General features: G+C 41.3%; 1 protein-coding gene across 1 annotated transcript in view; it reads right to left on the reverse strand.

Annotated features, from left to right (window-relative positions):
• Positions 1-22,767, reverse strand: part of adgrl3.1 (adhesion G protein-coupled receptor L3.1) — a 51,845-nt gene that overhangs the window by 8,284 nt on the left and 20,794 nt on the right. The window contains exons 4-13 of the mRNA XM_068751182.1: positions 22,410-22,595; positions 20,397-20,435; positions 15,714-15,897; positions 11,782-11,904; positions 11,376-11,581; positions 9,645-9,821; positions 8,438-8,647; positions 5,235-5,455; positions 3,045-3,111; positions 1,915-2,006 (exon numbers count right to left, since the gene is read on the reverse strand). Of these exons, the coding sequence (XP_068607283.1) occupies positions 1,915-2,006; positions 3,045-3,111; positions 5,235-5,455; positions 8,438-8,647; positions 9,645-9,821; positions 11,376-11,581; positions 11,782-11,904; positions 15,714-15,897; positions 20,397-20,435; positions 22,410-22,595 (1,505 nt within the window). The remainder of the gene's footprint in view (positions 1-1,914; positions 2,007-3,044; positions 3,112-5,234; positions 5,456-8,437; positions 8,648-9,644; positions 9,822-11,375; positions 11,582-11,781; positions 11,905-15,713; positions 15,898-20,396; positions 20,436-22,409; positions 22,596-22,767) is intronic.

Raw genomic sequence — 22,767 nt, forward strand, 5'->3', positions numbered from 1 at the left:
TGCATGAATAAATGGCACTATGGAGACATCTTGCAGGCGAAATGGGGCACTGAAGTCTGTTAGTGTAATAGCGACTGTAACAATTTATTGCATTTAATTAAATCAAACAGAAATGTTTTAAGGCTGCGAACCTCCTTTTCAAATAAAGTCTCTGTAGAGGTGCTTCTTAATGGCCAAATGTCAGAGGAAGCTGGCCCGTGTTGAGGCATCTCATGCATTGCAAGCGAGCTCGGAAGTTGTGCATGTGATTGTGAGTGCAGCCATGTGAGCGGCTCCACTGGGCAGTAAGTAGAGGGACATTACAGCCATTATAACTGACATTTTCTCACTAAAGGTCACAGCTTCTGGGTCTGCTATTGCCGAGAATATGGCTGTTAATTTGATTGGCTGACTAGGCAGGGATCACCTCTCATGTGGGAGGGGGGGGTGCGGAGGAGGAGAGGGTGTGAGGGGTGCCGGTGCAGAGGCAGAGATACTCCAGGAGTCAGTAAGAAGGAAGAGCGTATAAGGAGAGCGAGCGAGAGAGGCTGGGGTGATTGATTGGATGTTGCCCTCTGTGGCACCATTCAGGCGAGACGGAGCCTTCAATAAAGCTCGTCTGACGACCCTCTTCAATAAAGGGTACACTCTTTCCCATCGCTTTATTCCACCTCTTCCTGCACTGTTCTCTTGAGCCATGGCTTATCTCTCAGCTGTGTTTTCCCCCCTCATTCACATCCTCCTGGTATAATATTTCAAAAGCACTTTAAGACCATAGTTCACAAGAACTCACAAATCATTATTTTACACGCTCATTTAAGAGTTACTTTAGGGATGTACACAGACAGACTCTAGGCAGGCTTGACGGACAAATAAGATAATAATAAGCACGCCAGTCAAAATGTCTCTGAAGACTACAGTCATCCTGATTGGAGAGTGCTCTTACCAGAGCCATTCCACAACAGACACCATTTGTGATGGATTGGAATTAAAGAGGAAAAACAAAACAAAAGCGGGGACAAAAAAACAAGACAAAAAGGGCACGGTGATGATTAACAAGTAAATGAACCACTGTAAGATGCTACTAATGAAGTGAAATAGATTAAATCTCTTCAGCCTTTATTCTGCTCAGAGAGAGAGGAAGTCATTAAAAAGAAGAAGGAAAAAGATCCGTAAGCATAGTGGACTAAATCGTTCTTTTAACAGTTTTAAAAGCCTGTCTTTCAACAGGCTTTTGAAATGAAAACTGGTCGTTCCTATTTCTGTAACTCTTGCCGCTTGGATCACTATTTAAAACTGCTTGTAATAAAAGTTACATTGGCAGTTAATATTTAAATGATAAATCAAATGAGCTATTTTGTGCTTGACATTCTAAATTCAGAGTCATGCCTCAGTCAGGCCTTGGACTCTCCAAGCCACGGCCAATTGCTTGAATCGAAGTCTTTTTTCTCGTGCTGCACTCGACTGAGCAAATAGTTGTTGAGTTTCAGTTTTGAGTGGACATGAAGACATATTTCATTGATCTTCTGAAAGGGTAAAAACATTGAGAAGCACCATGAAATAGTGTGAGACATATATAAAATATATATAATAAATCTTCCGTTTGTCATATATTTTGGGATGTGTTCATCATAATAAACTTAAGAGGTGCTGATATGAGAGTCATCTTAACAGACAGAACCGTGTTTTCCCTTGCTTCCAGTTTTAATGTTTAAATTAACGAACATATTGCTGGCTACCATTAATTTTTTTATTAATAGCATATGAGAAATACTCTTTTAATCTTCTGAGCTAATGTTCAATAAGACAACAAGTAATCATATTTCTTAAAAAAAGCTGAAATGCTCCTTTAATTATTTCACAAGTGCGGAAAATCAAGTCCACTCTCAAAACCAGGCACAGACTTGCAGCGACTGGATGCATTCATACACTTACTTGATGTTGTCCAGACATCCAGAGTCTGGTTTGAGTATGGCCGTATGATGGAACATCTTATAAAGAGCAATACCGAGGAAGATTACATTCAGCTGTAACACACAGATGCACAAATACAAGTTAATACTCTACAGCAACAAGCCTCATTAAAAGCACTGTGCCACCACAATAATTCACCTGCACAGACTGCACATCATTTCATTTTTTTTTTACTCCCAAGCATTCATTTGATGCTGACATATAATATCTGCCCACAATATACAGTGTTGTGCTTAAAATACATCAGCTTGAGCATCACGGAAAATACAGCAGTCAATTACAACCAGTGACGATCATTGTTACAATAGAAATCCAATTCTCACAGATGCCGTCTATTCTCCTGGGCTGCTAAAGCAGACGCGGGGTGGTTTCATAATCACTGTCTGGACTGCAGTGTTGGGTCTCCAAGGCTTTATATGCTACCGGCAGGCATAGAGTCATAACAAAGCAGTCCGACCTGCGCCACTCTCACCTAACTGCCCCAATTAGAGCAGTGATAGCCAGCCTGACATTTTTTAAATGAGTATAGAGGATCAGTGTACATGCTGACATTCATCTAATTGAGAACATCATTCACTTTTTTCCAAAACTCTACTTTTTAATGCTCTTTTGCCATTTCTGTCCGTGTACCCGGCTCTATTTTTTGTCTCTTTTTACTTTGTGTTCATGAAATTACGACTATTTCTGCTCATCAAAGCACTTTGATTCACTGTCATTGATCACTTACTGCAGTCCTCTTTTTGTGGTGTAATTGGGCTGTGCGTTGATGAAGCAGCAATACCACGAGAGACTACACTGCCTGGATCAGTGCCCAAGACCGACACACCTTGTTGTTGATTTCTCATCTGCAGTTTGTGCTACATGTCCCAAGATCAGCAGCTTGTAGGAATTTGTGCCCACTTGAGAGATACGTTGACAGATTGAATTCCCCCTGCTTGCACTTCCACCTCTGAGGAGCTCTTGCAAATGCTAAAGTAGAACTAAACGGAAATGTTCCTGCACAAACACTTTGCAGCCAGTCTGCTCTGCATATGTAAAGGGAAATCAAGTGTATTAGCATTAGCTTCGGCATCCATGTGTGTGTATCTCACCATAATGATGAGTGTAGCCGGGCCTATAAAACTCCAGATGAAGTATGTGTCCAAACGCAACCAGCACCTGGAGAGGGAAAGACAGGTAGAAGAACACACACACACACACAGAGAGAGAGAGAGAGATAGGGCAAAAAGAATTGGATGGGAAGTTAAAAAGTGAAAGTGATGAAGAACAGTGAGAAAGCCATTGCAGATGCATAAACACACCTCAAACCTGCATCACACATGGCGGGGGAGACAGCTAAGGATGAGCACCTGTGAAAAATCAACCTTTACTTTCCCCCCTTAGGTTACAGATATAAGATGCGACCACATCCTGTAGTCACAAAAATACGGCACGACTGCGTTCACTGGAAAAGTGAGATATAGGTGAGCCCCTAATACCAGACTATTTATGGAGTCTGGTCATGCTGTGGTGAGGATAAGGGAAAGAATAGGGACACACTCAAACGCATACGCGTAGTACATACATACATAATATATATAACACACTCACCCATGTAATCAATCAAAAATAAAAATACAAAAAAATAATCCCGCACACACAAATGTACCAGAGTGCCCTCCACCGAGGTCAGACCTAGCAGGGTTGCAGAAAAAAGTGCCAGAGAAAAACTGCTGGTGCAAAATGGCCAGCTGATTCATGACCAGGTGCTTTTGCATTATTAATCTTTCAATTTCCACCACATTAGAGATCCCTTCATTATAGACCTCTGCCTATGTCACTGTATCCACCATTAGGGCTCCTTTGCTATGACATAGCAGCCTCCATTATGGGGAGTGACTAAGAGTGAGTGCCACTGGCTAATATGGGAGAGAATGGGTGGCGTTCTGTGACAAGGTGGCACAGTAGGGATGGCAGATGATATTTCCAGAGGTTTTGTCTCAATGTCTGATGTCAAACATGATAAGCGGTGCCATTTTCAAGCTGAGACGGATAAATGAGTCATGCTACTTGTTTTCAGCTTTCATTGTGCAGCACTTCTCATTAAAATACTGCTACACATTGTCTTTTCAAACCCATGAGCCATGAAGCCATTAAAAGCAGAAACACTTGATGAAGTTTTTTGCGAATTGATTTCTATTTTATTTTTTTTACACCCACACGGATTTTCATGTGGTTTGTCTGATAGCCTCTATATTATTCATTTGACTTAATTTTGCAATTTTTTGTTCACTATTGTATCCTACTCTTAGCTCATGGCATTGAGAATTATTTTTCATCCTGAGCTTTGCATTCAGACTGTCATGTTTTAATGATCATCCCACAATGAAATATTTATCTAAGTGCGTAAGGATTGGCATGCCTTGATGGTTAAACTGCTAAATTCAGCTATTTTCCCTGTCTTCAGATTTCCAGTCACTGATGTCTATTGCGTGGAAAGCTAAGAGTCCCAAAATGACAAAAAAAATCCCTGTTATTTTAAATATACATATGTATGGAGCAACATACAACAGTAAATATGATAGGAGAGGATTTTCTAACTGATGATTTTTTATTTGAAGTTTGACTTGACAGGTCTTCTGCTCTATTTGTAGGTGGCTTATTATAAAAATAGGAAACTAATAAGCTGCGGGCTGTATTTCCTTTGATTTGCCCTGCATTGGGTTGGACAAGTCATTCATGTGATTTTGTCATCAAGTTGTCTTAATGTATTTTTTTTTTTTTTTTATCCCACTCACTGTTTTGCACTTTCTCTGAAGACAGATATTGTTTGTTTTTTTTAGCACACAAGCCAGTGTGATTGTTTGCAAACTTTGAAAGACTCCAACATCCCTCCAGTCTTCCACTTTTGACACTCCTTTTCTCCCTTGGTCTGCTCCAGTGTGCATCCCTCCTTATTCTCCGCTCCTTAAATTCTTCCATATTCACACATTGACACTGCTGTGCTCATGCAGACTCTCTATGGCACATAATCTAATCTTGTTGTATATCCACTATGCAATGACAATAAAGGCTTTCTATTCTACATCCTCCCGTGCTCGTCTCCATACTTCCCCCCCTCCTCCCCTTATTTGCTCTGTCATCCTTTTTATATTGACACTTCAGAAGTGCCTCAGCTTGAAGAGGCCACTCTGGTAGACACAGCCAAAATGACAGCAGGCACTCCAGTCTCCCTCTCTCCCTAAACCCATCATTCATTCTTCCTTTGCAACATGATCTCCTTGCCACCCCTCTGTCCTTACACTCGGTCAGTGCCGTAGCTCCTGTAGTCCACCGCTGCGGAGACGGCCACAATGACAGCAGGCACTCCATATCCTGCCAGGTAGAAGTACTTAGTCCTGGAGTGCTCACTCTCAAACACCTCTACGAGCATGATGTAGAGCTGCACCCCTTCCAGGAACATCCAGGTGAAGGCTGCCAAGAAGAAGAAATGGAGCAAGGCAGCGAAAACTGCACAGGCAATCTGGTGTGGGAAAGAAAAGATGGAGTGGATTCAAAAATAAAGTAGCTCTTGAGACAACAATGTTCAGGAAATATTTAATATGTTGGGCACTTGCACTGATGACTTAGAAAATGAAAAAAACACACAAATACTTAAGGAAATACATCAGAATTAGAAGGTAATCCGTCATATTCACATTAGGGAGGAATGTGAGGGATTAAATATTGGTCTGCTGATATTGGAAAAGATTGAATGGATTGGAGAAGAGGTGGATAAATCAAATGTAATAGAGGTAACTCATCATCCTTGTATACTATAAAAGCAATTACAGGCAACAGAACAACTCAAAATTACTTCAAGATAGAAGAGAAAAATCTAACTTCTTTCACATTTCACTCCAGCTCTGCATTCTGTGAGTGATTGAAGAAGATAAATGAGAAAATATGGGCGTCAAAATGAGGATGCAGCCTCGCCCGATTTGACCACATTTCAAAGAGAAAGCACCAAAATGCTTTCCAATGATATGTGAGAAGAAAGAAAGTATTGGAGTTGACACACTTTGATGCAAATATGAGCAAAAATAAGAGGAACGTCTTCAAAAACAGACTCGTGACATCAGCATGAACGATCTACAACAAACGTGAGACGTGCCGTATCTAAAGGTGGAAAACAAGCGTCAACATCTGTTTAGAAACAGAATCATTGAGACACAATTGCTGTTTGATGCCATTCTTTGAACTTTTATACTAACTCGATAATTCAAAAACTGCACATTTTTAAATTTAGATTATGCGGCGGAAGTTGTTAGATATAAAAAAAACCCACATTGGAAACCATCATCCATCAGATGGGAAGTGAGTGAATGGATTAAAAATAACGTTGTTAGAAAGCAGCGGATAGTAACAGATGATAGGAATGTAAAAGGAGGTTTATGAATGACTTGGAGAACCTTGAGCGAGTCCTTTGAATGTTAAAAAGGGAAATAGAATAGAGCAGCAAAGATGAGTCTTTGGCAAATGAAAGATGGGTATCAAACATCAAAACAGCATTAGAATTTAAGGCAGAGGGAATGATGAAGTAAGAAATGTTTAAGAGAAGAAGTGGAGGAAAAGAAAGAGCGCTGTGATTCTGCCTGTCACATTCATGGAAATGAAAATCATGTGTCATTCCTAAATCACTGGATGAGGAAGGAGAGTTTATAATGGAGGGATTTTGCAGAGAGAGACAATTACCTAATGTCTGAGAGGCAGCGAGTTTAGAGGGCATGAGAGATTTTGTATTTGTAATGATAGCACAGTGTAGCACACACACACAAAGCCACATGCATGCGTACAAGCACATAGGTTAAAAAAAGAAAAAGGGCCGCCTTGTGCAAAGTCATTTAATTTTCCTGCTGGATTTATTGGCTTAACCTACAATGAGCTTAGTGATGCTGAGGATGTTAATGGAGGTCACAAATCGTCACCAGTAATTAGTATTAGGCAAAAACTGCACACAGAAATACAAGCAGCACTAATGAACATGAAATACACAAACCTAATTTTTAAAGTTGTTTGTCTCAATCTGCAATAAAACATGTTTTCTCGCTGAACTCTCTTTTGGGATGCAAAGACCTGAGGCTACACGTGAACACTTTTTGGATACTATGAAGGAGATACGCGATACTTGCCTTGAGAAATTCCTTCCCCTAACTCAGATACACACTCCATCTAAAACTGGGTAGTACTACACACAACAGTACTTTGCTCAGATGAATTAAAGGAGAATATATCAACACAGAACCGGATCCACACATTTGTTACTTTCTCCAGATATTCAAAGTCTCTGCATTTATAATTTATAATTAATGCGTGGAATGTGGTCCATATGGATAGTGCGGCATGTCCTGTGATGTGAAGGGAGACGCTAACATTTCAGCAACAACAGCTGGAACTTGGTATAAGACTGTCAAACGTTCACCACAAATTGAAGATAATGGTTCAAAACACAACCCCTAACTCTAATCCGCAATCTCCACGGGCATGACTGTTTGTTTTTGTGTGTCATTTGGAGATAAGAACTGTTATGCCAAGACTCATCCTCGCGTCACAAGTCACATTAAATGCATTCAGTAGCTTGTGCACAGCCAACATTACGTGATGAACGCTTAATCAAATTCATAAAACATATTTTAAATTCATTTACCAGTTGATTATTGCATTCTACATGGAACAAGGCTAAACCAACAATCAAGTTTACGTCTCAAGGTTTGTTTAATAAGGTATGAAAAAAATGGAAATTGCATGATTGTTCTATAATGCATTTATTTACCGTATTGAAGTTCAAGCGCCATTTTAATTTCAACCATATGTGCATAAGCCTTAACGGCTGCAGAGCGTAGGACCAATGTTGGCATCACACCAATAAATTCACTAACAAAATGTTGGCTCACAACAGCAGTGTCCCAAATGTTCTTATTCTTCTTTTTATGACTTACACGGCACCATTCAGGTGTTAATCTGGATTTAGCTTTTTCTTTCCAACACTATTGCATTATGAAAGCAAAACGAGCCCTCAGTTAGGTGGTTTTCTACACCCACCTGGTAAAGTGTTTGTCACACCCTGTTATACTGAGCAAGCATTTCGTCTTGCCAGTCAGGTCTCATTTCAAACATGCTGAGTCCACTTGAGTCACTCAAAGGGTGACACTGAAGAAGGCGTCCCTGGTGTGTGTTCGATGGCCTTGAGAGGTTAGTCTATCAGTAATAACGGCCAGAGATTATGCCTTCCTCGTGGAGGTTTGCTTAAATGTAGTTTATTCTGAAGACAGTTACATAAAGTCACTTCATACTCATGCAGTTTATTCCGTTTAGTAAAACACCAAATCTAGAAAAAAAGGATTTGAACCGGGTACCAGTCTTGCTGTGAGGCGACAGCGCTAACCAATACGCCACCGTGCCGCCAGCTTTATTTTAACATACACATAAAACAAAAATAAATATATATATATATATGTATATTTACCGGCTGATCTGCCCTGTTGATCCCAACCAAGAATAGTGACTCAGCAATGAAAAGGCTGATGCAGAGATTCTTGTGGATGGTGTTGCGATCACTTTGCAGCCCACGGAAGAAGCAAAAGGTGAAGATGCAGATAAGGAGACAAACCAGCGACAGCAGGATCCCCACCCACGTGATGACGTCTAGGAGCAGGTCATGCATGCTATCTGCTTTCTGTCGGGGGGGGGGGGGGGGGGAAATGAAAGAGCATTGAGTCGGGTGTGCGATCGTCATTGTGTCACATTTAGCCTCAGTTTGCTAGAATCGTATACGAGTCAAGTTGTTACATGTAGCACCTCAGAACAATAGCTGCACATCCCCAGCTCTCCTGAGTGATGCGACTCTAGCTGTGTGTCACCGAGCATTCAGGGCCACAGCGTTACGCTGCATTGCACAGGTGTTCTGGCTCTATCCATCATTGTCCTGGAACCCGGCAGGCCAGAGCAATGTTCAGCATGGCACTGCCGTGATGGATCTACTTCTCAAATCCTCACACTGTGTTCACAAAGGGCTATGTAGCTATAGCACTGACCATGACCCCTTTAGAGGTAACACACATCCTCTGGCCCGCAGGGAGACACTGGATGTCACACAACATCTGGATTTACAAGAGCTGATTTGTGGGAGGGAACTTAATCTCCATGCAACAAAAGGGGGGGGGGGGGACCAAAAAGTACTTATCCCACACACAGCGGGAGGGAAAGGCTTTTTTATCCAGCACCCACAGGGGCTCACGGATATCAGAATAAATGAGCCACTTAGGTTTCGTGGTCAGTTTAAGTCCTTATTAGATTAAAATAGGACCAACAATGTTCTCTCTGAGTGTACATTATGTGGCATTTGCTTTGGTGATGCAGAACACCACAGACCTAATGCTTGAATTGCATATTTTTAGACACACACACATGCACACACACACACACAATATCATAATCTAGGTTGACAAACAGTTGTGAAATTTCTTCTGCCGAGCATGATTACGCAGCATTGCAGAGTCTAGGGAGTTCTAATCTCTTTTCCAGATGCTGTGGTCTGCTTCTCTTCCTTCCTTTCCCCTCTTTTGCAAATCTGTTGAACAGCCTTGCCAGCTCCTGCTAATCAAATGAGGAACAACTGACCCTAAAATCTTGCCCATCCCCATCCTGGCAGATACAGGAGAATGAACACCTACCTTGACCTCCATGTGGGCCATGAGCACTGCAAAGCTGGTGAGGTGTGTGCACGAGCAGCTGGTGTGTGTGCGATTGGTGGTCAGCAAACGACAGTCCTGTGTCGACCAGACTCCTGTCATAGTGCGCTTGGAGTAGCTCCAGAATGAACAGTTGGGATTGAAGTTGTCTTCCGAATGCTGAAGGCAAAGGAGGAGGAGGAAGGAACAGATAGAGAGAGTGAGTGAGAGGGAGAGAGAGAGAGAGAAGCCAAGGGAGACGGACAAAAAGGAGGAGAGGTGGCAGAGCAGGAAGATAGAGAAAAGACACTTAGTCATATAGTGGTGGGAGGCACAAACACGGAGTGATGGGAGATCCAAGAAAAGTGAGAAAAAGTGTGGGAGGAATTGGTGGAGAGCGGGATGGAGAGGAAGAAACACAGCGATGAAGTCAAGTACACACAACTCAACAACAAACAGAAGGGACAGAATGTGAGACGACAGCAACAAATAAACACAGAGCGATGGTGAGAAGCAACAGTGATGCGTCCGTCCTACGAGATGACTGGAGGACCTGCTTGTGTTGTGTAAACTGATGGAGCTACTGTGTGTGTGTGTGTTGGATCTGTAAAGTTAAAAGTGAAAGGAACAAATGAGACAGAGACAGTTGGTCAACTGGATCACCGACTGGATCTGCATGCGCTTGTTGCACGTGCAACCCGACAAGCGCTGCCTCGATCGCATCGCTTCGTAGGCTGTGATGAAATGTGGAACCGTGTCATGAGTGAATGTTCATTCTCAGCTGATACTGGATCAGTTATTATGCTATTTCAGCAAATCAATGCCAATTGAGACTAACTTGTCAAAAACAAGCCTTAATAAGCAAATAGCATGAGACGTGCAAAATTTGATTGGATTATTGACATTTTAGCCTTTTTGTTTTAAAAGTACGAGCATTTCCTTTCAATCAATATAATATGAGAAACCTCTGTCTGTCTGTCTGTGTGTCTGTACTGTTTCTATGGTGGACGCTATTCTTCTGAACTACTTCACTTGGCGTGTGAGTTGGTTTGGGTAACTTTAGTGCAATTTGGTTATTCAACGCTCCCAAAATGAACACATTTAGAATAACTGTGCAGCGTCAGGGCTCGGCTGAAATGCAGCAGTAGCGTCAGAAAAGATGGAGGCGGGGTCGCTACAATTCAAACAGGGCAAGACAAACATGCATGGAAGCAGCAAAGAAGTGAAACGTGAAGACTAAAGTCTCCATCTTCATACACATCGCTATTGCCATTTTTCTGCTCAAACAGTTTCAATTAAGACAAAGTTTCAACTAAGCACATGATTGAAACTTTGTCCCCTGTAGTATATTTATTGTTGAACCGTTTCAGTGTTCACTGCGGCAGCATTTGATACAGACATCTGTTGTTCATACATAAATAGAGCATAAAAGAGCCATTACTTTTACTGCTTGAATGTGGGACATGACATTGCTGTCATGGCACATTTCGAACAAGCCCTGCACTAGTGATGATATATAACTATGAAAAAGAACCTCCTTTAGACACCTTCCCATTAACTCAAATAGCAAAATGTCCAACGTTTTGTATATGAATATAAATCAGTTTTACTTAACCCATAGTCTAATTAAGAACTTGCCATAAAATAGAGAATTGAATGTTTATTTTTGCCCCATATCTCTTAGTTATTTTTTTTTTTTTTAATGAATTACCAAAAGACGCCATCAAGTCTTACCTGTAGGTGTTTGACAGTGAAGACCACTGGCTCAGACAGATACACCTTATTGCTCTCCTTGTTGATGGATGCCGTGATAACCGGGGAGTTGACAATAACAGAGTAATTGGGGTAGACTGTCTCGCTGCTCAGTCTCATGCTGGCGTTCTCCGTGGACAGGTAAGAGCCCAAGTTCCTGTACAGGACAAAGGCCATCCTGATCTCACCTGTGAGGGGACACATGGGAACATGGAGGAGATACACTTGGCTTAAAGAGACAGCGGACGTGAGAACGAGTGAGAGGTGGAAAAAAGAAAAAGAAAAATCACTGTAGCTGAGAATAGATAGAGAAAGAGGAGAGGGGGGGGGGGGCATAGACCCCATGCTGAGAGTGAGGGGAAGAGGGAATGTGAGATTTCTGTTCTACCGTTTCTGCCGTGCTGCTTGAGAGTGCTGGCTGACAGCTGAATGGAGTTTCCATGTAGTTCTGACTGAGGGAAAGTCAGATCTGCCAGGTTCCCATCCGTGCTCAGCCTGGCCACTTCCAGCTCTGAGACACACAAACACACACACACACCCACACACAAACACACAATTGTTAAGTCACAGCACAGCATGTTACATCAGGCTTCCTTTAAAGCCTCTTGCAATAACCATGTTTTCTCATTAAATGCGGTTTGGCAGTTTCTCAAAATTTTTTCTTTTCTTTTTTCTCTTAACAGAGAAAAACAACTGACATGCATCAAGGGGGAAATGTGTTCACATATAGTCTCTTATACATATACTCACACACACACATTGATGTAAGTAATCCACCCTCTTTCTTGTATTGTTAAATCTAATTTCACCATTCAGGTTCATTAACACATTTCTGATTACAGCCATGTAATATACTAGATACAGATTCTCACCAAGGCCTAATGATACCTTTAGTGAATCGCTATCTTGTTCTTCTGAGTGATTTGATGTTTTAGCCTCTGCTTTCATGTGAAAACGGCTCCTTGAACAAATACACAAAATTGCTATGAGGTAGAATTGAAAGTGGCAGAGGGTTCGGAGTAAGAGAGTTGGGCGAAAGGAAAGAAAGTTGTGGAGGTCAGGAGGTGAAAATATAAAGTAGCCAAAGGAGCAGACAAAGCAGAGAGCTGGAAAAGGAGCAGATATTCTGAGAGGAGTGGCAAAAGATAGGGAGAAGATTACGTCCTCTTACAGAGTAAAAGAGATGGGGCAGAAAGGCAAGAGCAATACGGGGGGTCTGGAAGAGAGGAAGTGGAAGTCGACAGACATAAACAAGGAAATTGATATGCAAATACTGGCAGAAGAACGAAATTACTGGTTAAGTGTTCGTCACTTGCCAAAACTAAAAATTCAAGCTATCCACATGCACACCATGCACGCGCTCGAGCGCACGCACATACACTCACACACACAACAGCGGGATATCAAAACACACTGAGTCTAGTCTAATTAAAGCATCCATGTCACGACATTCCTTCTGCTAAGCAACATCCGTGGGTTTTTTCATCATTATCACACACATGCTGTTCCCTGTTACCCCTTCAAATCATTGTTTTGATTCTAATATCATTATTTATTCATTACTCACATTTGCACACACACACACACACACACACACGATGTCCTACCTACAGTAGTCATAATGCTTTCTCTAAAATGCATTTTTTCTGTCGCTCACGCTTCTCTGAAACACTTAAAATAGAAAAATTACAAGCAAAATGGAGCTTAAAAAGAGCAGGCAGGAGGAGATGGCAAGAGAGAGAGACGAAAGTGAGGATGGAAAAAGAAGAGAGAGAGATCAGAGGCGGTATTGGGACGGTTATGAATAAAGGGAAGAGATAATCACAGTGGATCTGCCCACTGGATTAGCTGAGAGGGAAGATTAACTGCACAAAAAGAAGCAAAATGCATAGACCAAATTTTCTTTTTCCCATTTTAAGTTCTCCAAAGATGTGGGGTTGCCTAAATTTGGATGTTTATGTAACCATACTTATGCGCTGCGTTCAAGGAGAATACAATCGTTGCGAGATGCAAGAATGGAATTGCATAAGGTGGAATTGATTTGGATAACCGTTGGTAGACAAAAGTTATATTTTGAAGACAGACCGTGGAATCTGTCTCTGTTGTCTGCAGAACAAAAATGCAGCTCCACTATTAGCATGTCATGTGGCCTAAATGGTAGTGTTTTCATTGCTTGTGGGTGTGGAAGTGAACAAAAAACTCCTCAGAGCCTCATTTGACATTCCGTCACAACCATCACCCTTGAGCATGCACTCGTACAGCATTCTTTACTCATCAATCCCAAATGCACCACACACACACACACACACACGCACACGCACACGCACACATACGCACACGTGAGCCATTCCAGTGCAAAGATGATGTGAAGGAAATATTAAGATGGCAAACTGAACTGAATAAATAGGAAGATAACCAAGACAAGCGTATGAAGACATAACTAGAATGGGTGCAGACGTAAATGATGGTTCACATAATGTATTACTATTTAAAGGAATGAAAAGCAAGCAGGATTTTAGATTCCAGTATCTCATTCCATGACCCAATGATGTGAGATTCATGAAGAAAAGATGAGGAGAGGAGATGGAAGGAGGCAAAGGAGAGAGAGGGAGAGAGAGCGAGCGAGAAGAGAGTCATGTGCACAGCACCATAATAACTAGCTTTGCTCTGCTTTGTCAATTCCGATTATAAGGGTGGGGGAAACACAGAGCAAAAAAAGACACAAACAAAAATATTGTCTGTGGCAAACAACAATTCATGCCTCCCTCGCAAGCCTCAAGGGCAGTTTTGCAACAATCTGAAACCCCTACCAGCCCACCCACAGCAAATGTATTATGTGGCTGTGGGTCTTTGACCCCTTCAGGACTCTCACACGTCAACCAGGTCCTCTTCAACATGAGCTCTTTTTGACAGCTACACAAGCCCCTACTGTGTATTGTAATCTGTTTCACACACTGTTTTTAATGCAAATGATATACAGTATTGAAGTTTTGCACAAATAGTTGATGATTTCTGACAAAAAAGAAAAGAAAAATCCCAGCTGTACTCATTTCAATTTTAGCCGAAGCCAGTAAAGTATTAAGGGTCAAATGTTTGAAAATATTCCAGCAGATATTAGTGATTTGTTAATGAATAACTTTAAATATTTGAACAGTAGTTATTATGTCAGGCCAGACTACGCATTATGGTGATAGCAGGCTAGAGAGTTTGATTTTGTTTTACTGTGTCTGTTTTGGGAAATTATATGGTAGCGCCATTGTTTTCATTCTGTTTGCCCATGTCACTCTTTATAATATGATTTTGAAAGAACATTTAATGTTGTCTCCCTGGCTCTTTTGTCCTCTTGCTTTGAATATTTTGCTATTAGCTGCAAAAAAAAGAAAATGCTGCTGTACAAAATAAACACTTTTGAAAATTGTCCCATCAAGCTTAATCCAAATGAGTCATTTTATATTTACGCTGCTTTAATTCTGAACAAAGTTAAGTGATAATGACATGGTTTTCTTTGACATCTCTTGAGTGCTTATTACGGGACAACGCGGCTTTGTTCCCTCTCTGCTGTGCTTTTAAAACACATAAATCATTAATTCAACAAGCGGTTTATTAAGTAGCGCACACACTGAAGCTCATAAAGCATCACTGAAAAAAATATGGCTACATTTATTACCACTTTAAACACAGGATATTTGAAATATACAAATACATAGAGTACACACAGAAATATAGTAATGAGTAGCCCTTATTTAATATTCAAGATTTTCATAATGGTGTTGTTGATTACATGCCAACCATTTCTCAACATTAATTCTGCTTCACTGCGTAAATATTCCATGTTCACACTCCTATACAATTCTTATTTTATTACTCAAACATTTTTGTCACACGGACAAGTCAGTTATATTCCTGTTGAAATGAAGTTTCTCTTCGTTTCTGAGTTTATTTTACATGTTTTTTTTGCATAAATGTTTTTCTTAAAAATACTTTGATTCACATTACAGTAGTTAAATCTGTGGCATCTGGCTCATGCCTGTTGTCAGCTTTGTTTCTTAACAGGACAGTCCATCACTTTTCAAAATCTTTGACAGGTTAAGCTGTAATCTAAGAACTACCTTTCTGTCAAAATAAGGGCACGCTCTAAACATTTCTTCTTCAGTTACATTCGATTCAGGTCATGCCGGCACTACATCAAAATGTTGCTTCTCCTAAAAAAAGTAAACGCTGCACTCCTTCAATCCACCGTCTGTGACAGGAAGCAGTGCAGTCTAAGTTTGCACAGCTGAGTTTGGAGGATGACGAAGGGACCAAGAAATGTATACTTACGGATGTTGTCAGTGGTCTCCTGCACAGTGTCAGTCTTAAGGAGATTGTCAGCTAGCATGAAAGCCCCGGTCTCCACGGTGTCCAGCAGCAGAGTGGCCGAGTGTAGCTGCCCGCTGGTGGGCAACTCTCTCCATGCCACATGGGCTCGTGGCTGCAGTAAATTGTTCACAGTCTGCACCATAGCCTAGGGCAGCAGCGGAAACAGAGACGTTATCTGGGGGGGGGGGGAACTAATTAATGACGCCGATGGGAGAAATCAATGCATACTCATTTCTTGTATGAGCAACATTGTGATATCATAACTGCTTCAGTCAGCGAAATGCAAAAAGACAACCAAAAAAAAAAATGTTAGCAATGAAAATGGGGCATTCTCAAGCAGACATAACAAAGGCAAAGTCACAGAAGGGGGTTCCTAACTTCCAGAACCATGCTTTTTTAATCACTTCTTTTTTTTCTTTTTTTTTCTCTTTGATATTGTGGTGGAAAAGCAATCACAAATGTTTTGAAAATTATGCTGAGCCAATAAGCTGATTAAAATCTGTCTAGATCACCAAACCTTTTTTTTTTCTTTTCTTTTTTTAAGAAACAGTCTTATCTATCATTTGCAATCTTTGTGCTTGAGGGACTGAGAAGAAATAAGAGAGAGTAAAGAGTTTTAACAGATGATGTCTGCTGGGCCAAATTCATCCATGCGGAGGTTTTTTTTTTCTCAGAAAAAATATAACCAAACGGAGAAGCATTGGCTGATGTGGATGAAAACACTCTCGATGAAACAATACTTATTTTGTCTCCAGCTCACATTCCTTTATGCTCTTAAGATTTCACCTCATTTTCAGCAAAGAGAGACGACACATTTCTAAAACATCCTGGGAAAAATAAAGAAATGGAGAGAAAAGAGAGCTGCTAGAGGGGGGGGGGCGAGGAGTGTGATAAAACAGTCCAGTGAGTCCATGGTGACAGGTGTCCACTGGGAACAAGGGAGGCAGAAAAGCATGTACAGGTGCTATCAAATACAGACATCTTACACCACCATGTGTCTCTTTATTTTATTTTTTTTCAGATTGTGCTCCACCCTTTCCATAAACGCACTTTTTCCCCCTCACGTATCTCGAGTTCTTTCGACACATCGCTCTCTTTGGGAAGGTGGGCTGGAAAGGCAAGCGCCATTATACAAGCGAAGGGGCTCCCCTGTGGGGAATTGCAAGGGCAAGGAGGAAGGAGTTCATTGGCATTCATAGATCAAATATTTAACTTCATCCCCAGCTCTTTCACTCAGGGTTAAGGTGGAGGCCACGATGGCGGAGAGAAGGCACACCAGCGGAGAGGTGAATATAATGGGTGTGATATCCACAAGTCAATACAGTAGGATCACAAATGGACAGCTTGTGGTTAGCCAACAGGCAAATATGGTGATATCACTCCTCATGTCAGATGAATGATGGTGCTATGTGTAAACATAAACTAATTAATCCACGGCTTCAACAAACAACCAGGGTATAAAAAAACAAATCTGTATAAAGTATTATAATAATGAAAATATTTTTTAAATGACTCACACACAATGGAACTGAGCTCATTTTTAGTCAAATTCATCTAAGATCGAAAAGAAAACGATTAAAGGTAATAATTACTATATAATGGAAATAATAATTAGTTAAAGACCTTAAACAAGCAACCTTAAAATTAATGTAAGGGTAAAGAAAAAGGTGACAGGCCACAGTTTTACAAACAATCACATACTGTATAAAATAAAATAAATAAAAAAGGAAAGCATGAATAGGGTAAACCAGGAAATCAGTCTGAAAATGGTGATATTTGTTACCAAGAAGATAATAATAAAAAAGATTTTACCTCTAATACCTTCTACAAAAGGTTTGTCCAATAAGGGAATTTAGTGTTAATTTCTCTGAGAAATTAACTCAGAGAGTACAACTGCAATACAACACAAATAAAGACCAAAATATGTACTTCATGGGGTTTTTGCAAGAAGTTCCTATGTGCTGATATATACGGAAATGTGTTCTGAAAATATGCACAGATGTGTGTACAGTGTATCGATGCCTGTGAGCTCATATAAGCCTTGGCAGAAAAATGTGTGTTTGTGTGTGTGTGGAAGGTGATGGAAGAAACATTGCGGTGAATCATTCTGCTCCACTTGCGATACAGGAGCAGTCCAGACAACAGGGACAGAGGAGAGGCTGCTCTGGCAGATATGACAGCCTGCCATTCGCTGGTGGTGCAATACTCACTTTAATGTGTTCCAAATAACCTCCAGTTTCCAGCCTCATTAAAGTTTCCATTTCCTTTGATTGAACCTTTGATTATCTTGCAATTTCAATTTCATCCATTTTTTAAAAATTTAAGTTTAACTTGTTGCCATCGAGATTGCATCTGTAGGGCAGAGAGATAGGTAACTCTCAACGAATGTGTGTCTGGGCGGGTGCGCAAGCTCTGGTGCCGTTGGTGCCATTTCTAGCCCCATGTATGAAGACCCGAGGGCTAAAAGGGAGACAGGCTTTTTTAGAGGGCCTTTAAAGATTGGCTATACTCTGCACAGACAGATAAGGGTGCTGATGCTTTGTGTATGCATCTGCGTGTGTGTGTGTGTGTGCATGTTCACCAAAAATACACATATGTATGTGTGCACACACAAGGAAATGGGGCAGAAGTGAAATGCTTTGAAGTGTTGAGGTAATCCAGCGTAAACAGCAGTGGCAAGACAGACTGGAACGGGGCGGTTCTACTTCTGCGCAAAGGGCACAGGCACCTGTGCAAGATTGTATAAAATGCGTGCACGCTCGCACGTGCAGTATCTCGAAAAATGACGGATTTGGGATCGAGAGAGAGAGAGAGAAGGAACGAATGGAATGTATTTATCTCACTTGCCTGACTGAGCAGTATACATTTTGAGAATATATTCATCAGAGATGCAGGATTATGTGCCATTTGTTGTTGGACTTCTTCTTCCCTGACAGGAAGTGTTTGCAGCTAAATCAATCTTTAAATCCTCAGCCAAATTAGACATTGTCATTGAGCATCACTATCTACCTCATTGTTTTTCTCACTCTCCCACATTCCATTTCTTTTTCTGTAAATCTCATGTCTTAATTTCTGACCCCCCCCCCCCCCCCCCCCCACCCTCCTCCTGATCGCATTCACAGTCTACCTTGCAGCCTGTAACTCCCTCCATCAATCCGCCCTACAGCATCAAAGCTTCTCCACACCACCAACTTCATCACGAATAAATTGGCAATTTAGTATACATGAAACGAGTCCCAAGTTCCCCAAACGAAGTGAGACGGCTGAAGTGTGAGAGAGAGGAGAAAGCGAGAGAGAGAGAATTCAATTATTTTTTGTCTCTATTAAGAACCCAAACCTCCTGCCCACTCTCTTCACTTGGCAATTAGTGCTGTAGATAATTAACGAGGAGAGGGCATCGCCACACCACATCCCTAATCACGCACATTTCTATCTGGTGGAGAAGGAACTGTTGGCATAATTTTGTTTCACATTCTAAGGCTAATTTTACAATCAATCATTCTTAGGTCCTGCATTCAGCAAGGTGTGTGGAACTTGCAACTCGTTTTCCGAAAGAAACCAGTGTTTGCAGCGTCTTTGCAGCATTTATTAAATAAAGGATACGCCAAAATCTGTGTGATCTGATGATAAAATCTATTTATATATTGGTGATGGTGGTGGTGGTGGTGGCGGTGTGTGTGTCTCTCTCTCTCTGTGTGTGTGTGTGTCAGCTTGCATACATTTCTAAACTATGCTCCATGATGTGACATTGCTGACTGATGCTGACGTTAAGATTTTTGAGGGGGAGATTGGAAAAAAAAAGCCTGCATCAGGGGAAAAAGAGCTGCCCTATCGTGTGTGTGTGTGTGTGTGTGTGTGTGTGTGTCGGGATGCAGATAGAGAAAAAGAGACACTACAGTCAACCTACATTCAGCACAAGGATGAGGAAGATGGCTTCCTTAAATGTTTTGAATTGGGAATTTTGCTAACCTCAAAGATCCCTTGCTGCGGTTTGATTTTTTTTTTTACTTCCCAGGTTGAGACCCTGGTGTTAGCGCGAACAAGCATCAACATAAGGAGAGGAACACGGATGAAAATGAAACTAAAATAAAGCCACAAACACGAGATGCAATCAATCAGTATTAAAGCACTGAGGCCATGACCAAGCAGCCCATCATGTTCAGTTCATTCTCTCTCTGGCTCATATGGCTGGCAGAGAGAGAGAGAAACACAGACTTCAAGGCAGGCCTGCTTAACATTTCTGCCTGCAGAAAAGAGAAATAGATAACCTATTGATCATGAAATTGATCATGGCCTCTTATCAGTACCATTGATTGTGAATGAGGAAAAAGGAACTGAAAACAAAAGAATACCACAGACTCTTTGAGGAGGCAAAAAGGAGGCACCAATGTGTGGTTGCCATGCAGTCGCCACTCCCTGGCTAGTGGTCGCCCTCCTCAAAGGTTTGGGATGCATACCATGAGACAGCCACCACAACATTACATTGGAATTTTGCCTCATGTTGTAATTTACTATGTTGCACACACACACACACTCACACACAAGCTTACTTTGCAAATTACATGCTGAGTGTGAAACAAAAAAACAACAACAGGTGGGTTACGGTGTGGCAAAGCAATCAACAATACCAGGAAGTGGAAATACCTGTGTGAAAAACCTGCATGACCTTTCTCTCTTCTGAAGCTGCAAATTCAAACAATTCAGCTGTTAGCAATACAACACCTCCCACGAACACACACACATGAACATTATTCATAAATCAGTCAAGCGAATCACCCATCATATTTAAATTCCCCAGAAAAACAGATTCCTGAAATGCTTTTTTGGCTTTTCTCAATCCTTCCCTCTTAAATGTTCCTTTCTCTTCTTATTCTTCTTATTCTTAATTTCCCAATTTACCCTTTCTATTCATTCTCTGCTTCAACCATCAAGTGAATAAATTACATTAATTACTCAGCCACTTTTGAATTATTGGTCAGGTTCAATATCCTAACAAAAATTACCATAATTAGACAAAATATTACTCAATTAGGTATGTATAATTGGGCCGTTATTGAATTCAGGAGGAATGTATTTTCTCTTCTGATGAGAATTTTCCCTTCAAATTCAATGTTTAACAGGGAATTTGGTCAACAGAAAAACACAGATTAACTGAACATAGTCACTTCATGTGTTACTGAATTACGTAACAACGGAGTGCAAGAAGATGCAAAGTACCTCATGATGACTGAGTCACTCTGAAGTTAGACCAGGGGTGGGCAAACTTTTTGACTCGCGGGCCACAATAGGTTCTAAAATTTGACAGAGGGGCCGGACCAAGAACAGATGGATGGAGTATTTGTGTGAGCTAATATAAATGACACATGAAAGCTATTGCATTAAAGGATTTGGCCTTTTACAGGCAGCATTACAGGGAAAAGGTCAAATGAATGAGGTTTAATTATAATGCAATTTTATTTAATGATATAATTTGGACAAGTTCGGCGGGCCGGATTAAAAAGACCAACGGGCCGCATATGGCCCCCGGGCCTGGGTTTGCCCATGTCTGAGTTAGACAGTAAAAATAAAATTGTGAATGTATTTTATTTAACCTGGTAAGTTAATTGAGAATTAATTATCTTTTACAATAAAGACCTGGACCTAAATTGTATGGAGCGCTTAGATCGTGCTAGTAATAAATTTAACTTGATTAAGTGAATAAAACCGAAAAACACGCAGAACCGAAATGGTTCAAAACGTCACGTGAACCCTTACACCCCTAGTTTATAGTGGTGGGAGGAAGTGAGAGAACCTGGAGAGAACCCAGGCAGACACGGGGAGAACATGCAAACTCCTCACAAGTCGGATTTGAACTTGTGACCTTCTTGTGAGGCAACAGCGCTATCCTCTGCGCCACCGTGCTGCATAGGTGGTACCAGCTGTAAATATTGCAGCAAAACCTTGTTTAAGAAGAGCTAATCACAAAAAAGAGTCTACCAGCCCGTCAGCCGTTCTCAAAATGATTTAACTCTCTTTAAATGACTGCCAAAATGAACAAAATAAAGAATACAATTACTTCCTAGACTGCTGGAGTAGTAAAACAGGGCTTCTGCATAGCTGCAATCAACTTCCCATTATTTCCATGCTGAAGGAAACACTCGAGCCTCTTGTTGACGGCATCTTTTCAGCTGTAACTCAGAGACTTAACTCCATTAAGAAATGGGTTGCGACCTAAAACATGGCGGATGCCTATTTTCTTCTCCGCCACTGTACGTCTTAATGAAAATAGCTCCCTGGCCTTCGAGGCAGTGCTTTATTAAATTTCAGGCCTGATTTGAAGAGAACTGAGGAACCCTTTCCGAGTTAGAAAACAGTTATCTATCGCCCATGCTGCATTGCAAAACGTGTTAGGAAGCCACACTCGCAGAAGAGAATGAAATAATATATAAACTGTAGAGCGCTAGCTCATCATCACAGAGACTATTCAAACCCCCCCGGAGAATAAAGATCAAACAAAAAAACCTCACATCTAAGGCGGTTCAACTTTTTGTCCAAATGACAATTTATTTATTTTTTTGTCATTGACCTTACGTCCTCCCACACCCCTATTGTTTGCAAGAAAACCATCACACTCAATCTCTCAAAAGGCATCGACATAATCATCCGATGCGACTTTACCTTGGTGAGGCTGCGGGCAGCGCTGTCCTTGCCCCCGGGGGTGAGGTTCCTGAGTTGAACGTCCAGTAATTCGACCAGTTGGGCCATGGCGCGCACAGTGGATGGAACATCGCCAGGACGCAGAAGCCCTTTGGTCTGCTCGGCCAGTTCCCTGGCAACGATGGCTGCCGTCTCACCCGAACGGAGCTGCGAGTCAAACAGGAGGACAGAAGTGGGATAAGTCAGGTGAGGTGAGAAATTAAGGGGACGTTAAGGAGAGAAAGTGAGCAACAGCTTGAAGAGAACAACAATTAGAGAGGGAATAGGGGGATGGAGATGGAAAAATGAGAGCATGGGCGTACAGAAAGGGTAAAGGCTA

This window comes from Brachionichthys hirsutus, chromosome 17 (assembly GCF_040956055.1).
Source record: "Brachionichthys hirsutus isolate HB-005 chromosome 17, CSIRO-AGI_Bhir_v1, whole genome shotgun sequence".
Classification (NCBI taxonomy): domain Eukaryota; kingdom Metazoa; phylum Chordata; class Actinopteri; order Lophiiformes; family Brachionichthyidae; genus Brachionichthys; species Brachionichthys hirsutus.